Raw genomic sequence first — 1,353 nt, 5'->3', positions numbered from 1 at the left:
GGCATGAAACGACTAAGCGCTACCAAATTTTGGCGTCGTTGTCGGGGAAGGCGTTTAATTTATTTTTGTTTTTTTTTTTGTTTTATTTCTATTCTTTCTCCCAGTTTTTCTCTGGTTTATTCATGCGTGCAGGTGAATCTTCAGAAGAGGAAGAATTTACCTACGATCCCGAGATAGAGAGAACGTTCCATAGACGAAAGAAGTAAGAATGAAGGAAACTTGAAGAGGAATAAGAAGTTCTATTTGAAAAGCCTAGGGAAGAGATGGCTGCAAATGCAAATTTGAGCTTGAGACAGCTTGGCACCCCTGATCTGAATCAACAACCCTTATGCATTACTTTTCCTACTTTAGAAGCTAATGATACTTTTGAATTTAAATCTGGACTAATACATTTGTTACCTTCTTTTCATGGCCTTGTAGGTGAGGATCCCCATAAACATTTGATGGATTTTCATGTGCTATGTGCAAGCATGAAACCCCATGGAGTGATGGAAGAACAAATTCAATTGAGAGCCTTTCCATTTTCTCTGAAAGATGCTACAAAGGATTGGCTATACTACCTACCTCCTGGATCCATCACAACTTGGACAGATATGAAGATGATTTTCCTAAAAAAGTACTTTCTAGCTTCGAGAGCAGCGAACATCAGAAAAGAGATTTATGGCATCAAGAAACATATGAGAGAGTCACTTCATGAATATTGAGAGCGGTTCAAGAAGCTTTGTGCTAGTTGTCCGCAACATCAGATAAGTGAAAATCTCTTCATTCAGTATTGTTATGAAGTTTGTTACCTCATGATAGGAGTATGGTGGAAGCGGACAGTGGAGGAGTTTTTGTGGACAAAACACCGCAAGATGCGAGGAACTTAATTTAGAACATGGCAGCCAATTCTCAGCAATTTGGCACCAGCAGAAGTGATACAACCCCCAGAAGGAACAATGAGGTAAATGTCTCTTACCTTGAACAACAACTAATTGATCTGACGTCTCTTGTGCGTCAAATTGCTGTAGGTAAAGGACAAAATATGAAGGTGTGTGGAATTTGCCCTGCAATGGGGCATCCAACTGATATGTGTCCCACTCTTCATGAGGGATCTACTGAGCAATTCAGTTAGAAAAATTATGACCCTTATTCAAACACGTATAATCCAGGTTGGAGGGATAATACAAACCTCAGATATGACAATCCTGCAATGAACCAGCCTGCACCTCACAGGCAGCCGAATAATCAAGCATATAGGCCGCCATATCCTCCACAACCGCACAGTCATCAAATTCCTAACCCTGGTGAGTTTGTAGAAAATATTGTCAAGGACCTTGCCACTAACACTTTGAAATTTCAACAGTAAACGAG

General features: G+C 40.2%; 1 protein-coding gene across 1 annotated transcript; it reads left to right on the top strand.

Moving 5' to 3' along the window:
- The first annotated feature begins 263 nt into the window (after nt 1-263).
- Nucleotides 264-704, top strand: LOC140894750 (uncharacterized). The gene has a single exon (XM_073303352.1). It carries the CDS (start codon nt 264-266, stop codon nt 702-704), a length of 441 nt encoding a protein of 146 aa, XP_073159453.1.
- The last annotated feature ends 649 nt before the right edge of the window (nt 705-1,353 follow it).

This window comes from Henckelia pumila, chromosome 1, assembly GCF_033568475.1.
Source record: "Henckelia pumila isolate YLH828 chromosome 1, ASM3356847v2, whole genome shotgun sequence".
Classification (NCBI taxonomy): domain Eukaryota; kingdom Viridiplantae; phylum Streptophyta; class Magnoliopsida; order Lamiales; family Gesneriaceae; genus Henckelia; species Henckelia pumila.
The sequence above is the reverse complement of the archived record's forward strand: the minus strand, read 5'-3'. Positions and strand labels throughout refer to the sequence as shown.

Excerpts from the sequence above, each read along its gene's own strand:
- LOC140894750 (XM_073303352.1), top strand. The coding sequence starts at position 264 with ATGGCTGCAAATGCAAATTTGAGCTTGAGACAGCTTGGCACCCCTGAT.